The following is a 2,669-nucleotide window of genomic DNA, read 5'->3' as shown; positions in this document are numbered from 1 at the left end:
GTATGGGGGGAAGGGAGGATGTGGGAGAATTGAGGGAAGAAAGGGGATAGGGGGTGGGAGGGAGGAGGAGGAGGAGGAATAAACAAATATAGAAGAAACATTTTTAGAACAAATAAATTGAAGGGCACTGAGGGAAAAGTAAATATTTGTGGACACATAGCTTCATTTCTGTCTGACTAGTGCCGGGTTGTTATTGCTAGTTGAATGAGAAATGGAACAAAAATCATTATAAATCCACCAACAGTTGAACAGAAATGTGAGGCATCGTAGTCCAATCAGGCACTCATCAAAATAATGAAATCGAAATAATCGTAATTTTCTTAATTTTATTGAATTTTTTTCCCCCGCTCAACACTATATACGTTAAATGAAAAAAACATGTCAGTGTGGATTTTACAGAAAAACATTTATCAAAGTAAAAAAAAAAAAGTGTAAATTTTCTGTTTGTAAGTACTCTCAAGTTATAGAAGTTACTGAACTTTGGCGGCCATTTTCTCAATTTTACCTCTGAAACCAGGCGACCCCTGCCTCCTTCGATCACAAATATCTCCACTTCTATTCAAGATAGATGAGTATTTCTTTCATCAAAAGTAAGACTAATGAACAGGCCTCAATGTGATACCGATAACTCCATGAGTCCCTGATTCCTCCGTTTTGTGATACAAAAGCAGTTACGGGTCTGTGAGCTTTTAAAATTGATACCCTCCCAATATCCAGTTTGTGACTGTGTGTGTGTGTGTGTGTGTGTGTGTGTGTGTGTGTGTGTGTGTGTGTGTGAGTGTGTGTGTATGTGAGTGATATTGTGAACACATATATGGGAGTGAGTGTGAGGGAGTATGTGTATGAGTGTGCACACATGTATATTTGGGTGGGAGTGTGTGTGTGAGGGTGTATGTGTATGGGTATGTGTATGTGTATGTGTGTGTGTGTGTGTGAGAGAGAGAGAGAGAGAGTGTGTGTGAGAGTGCGCACACTTGTTCTCTCATGCACAAGAACAAACATCCGAGCATTACCTTTGTTGATATCCTCCCCTTGTTGTCCGGGTTACTCAGGAAGCTCTCGTAGGCGTCGGCTGGGCAGCTGTACATTCCCAGGACCCAGCTGCCGTACATGGCTCGCTCCTTCTTCCTGTGGGCACACGGTCAAAGACGGATTTAGTAACAGCAGTTATACGCACAGGGTCAAAGATGGATTTAGTAAGTTTTACCGCACTCTGATTGAGGCCGAAGGGCTAGAACCCAGATGGCCGCTGGATCGAAAAAGTAAAGTAAAGTAATGTTAAAGTACAGCACTTGCAACACAATAAGGTCATATAAGTGCCGAACATTAGTTTAGTTTAGTTTTAGTAGAGGTTTTACGGCGCTCGCAACTGCATAAGGTCATATGAGCGCCAGAAGATTAGAGGTGTTACAAGAGAGTAACATACACAAAGCAGACGGAGAAGACATAAGGACGATAGATGTTTGATAGGAAACAAGGAGCAAACCACACCACAGCACCTGCAAACCACCCACTGAAAACTTTTATGAGGAAATTTTCTTTTATGTTATCTGGACACTTCATCTATGAAAAGTGAAAATTTTTATCTCGACACTTTTATGTGTATCTAAGTACTTTTATCTGGGATCTTTTATCTAGGCACTTTTATCTGAACACTTTTCCTGAACACCCTGAAGTGGAAACTTTTATCTAGTACAATCTAGGCACTTTTATCTCAACATTTTATCTGGGCATTATCTAGAATTTATCTGCTGGGCATTTGGACATTTTTATCTAAGTATTTTATCTGAACACTTATCAAAAAACTTTTATGTGGAAACTTTCTTTTATCTTTTTTCCGGACACTTCATCTACGAAAAGTGAATACTTTTATCTCGACACTTTTATGAGTATCCAAGTACTTTTATCTGGGAACTTTTATCTAGGCATTTTTATCTGGGATCTTTTATCTAGGGTTGAAACTTTTATCGAGACACTTTTATCTGAACTTTTTATCTGAACACCCGTATGTGGAAACTTTTATCTAGTATAATCTAGGCACTTTTATGAGGGCACTTTATTTGGGCACCTGGGACATTTTTATTTACGTATTCTATCGGAACACTTTGATCTGAACATTGTGGTTTCTTGAGGGAGGCATCGCGCTGCCGAGAGCGAAATACTCGCAGCTAAAGGGATTTGAAAACAACAACAACAACAACAACAACATCTGAACACTTTTATCTCTGCACTTTTAAGCGGGCACTTCATCTGAACACTTTTATCAAGAAACTTTTATCATCTCAACATTTCCAGATGGGAACTTTATCTGAACACTTTTATCCGGAAACTTTTATAGTCTCAACACTTCTAGGTGGGAACTTCATCTGAACACTTTTATCAAGAAACTTTTATCATCTCAACACTTCTGGGTGGGAACTTTATCTGAACACTTTTATCAAGAAACTTTTATCATCTCAACACTTCTAGATGGGAACTTCATCTGAACACTTTTATCTGGAAACTTTTATCGCCACTTTTTCGCGAGCACACTCACTTCCCGTTGTAGACAAAGCCCTCGACATGGTGCAGCTCCTTGGAGAACCAGCCGCACTGCTTGAAGTTGAGCACCGACTTGTAGCTCGTCTTGTTGTTGGTGATCTCCATCGTGCCGCACTGGGTGGGGTGGG

At 40.0% G+C, this 2,669-nt stretch overlaps 1 protein-coding gene across 1 annotated transcript in view; it reads right to left on the bottom strand.

Annotated features, from left to right (window-relative positions):
- LOC101858119 (oxysterol-binding protein-related protein 2) overlaps positions 1-2,669 on the bottom strand; it is a gene marked incomplete at its 5' end in the record, with an annotated part of 6,793 nt that overhangs the window by 3,057 nt on the left and 1,067 nt on the right. Inside the window, 2 exon segments of the mRNA XM_013085575.2 lie at positions 1,018-1,128; positions 2,537-2,655. Of these exon segments, the coding sequence (XP_012941029.1) occupies positions 1,018-1,128; positions 2,537-2,655 (230 nt within the window).

Source organism: Aplysia californica, unplaced genomic scaffold (assembly GCF_000002075.1).
Source record: "Aplysia californica isolate F4 #8 unplaced genomic scaffold, AplCal3.0 scaffold00388, whole genome shotgun sequence".
Classification (NCBI taxonomy): Eukaryota; Metazoa; Mollusca; class Gastropoda; order Aplysiida; family Aplysiidae; genus Aplysia; species Aplysia californica.
Note: the sequence above shows the minus strand (reverse complement) of the source record. Positions and strands in the feature narration are given on the sequence as shown.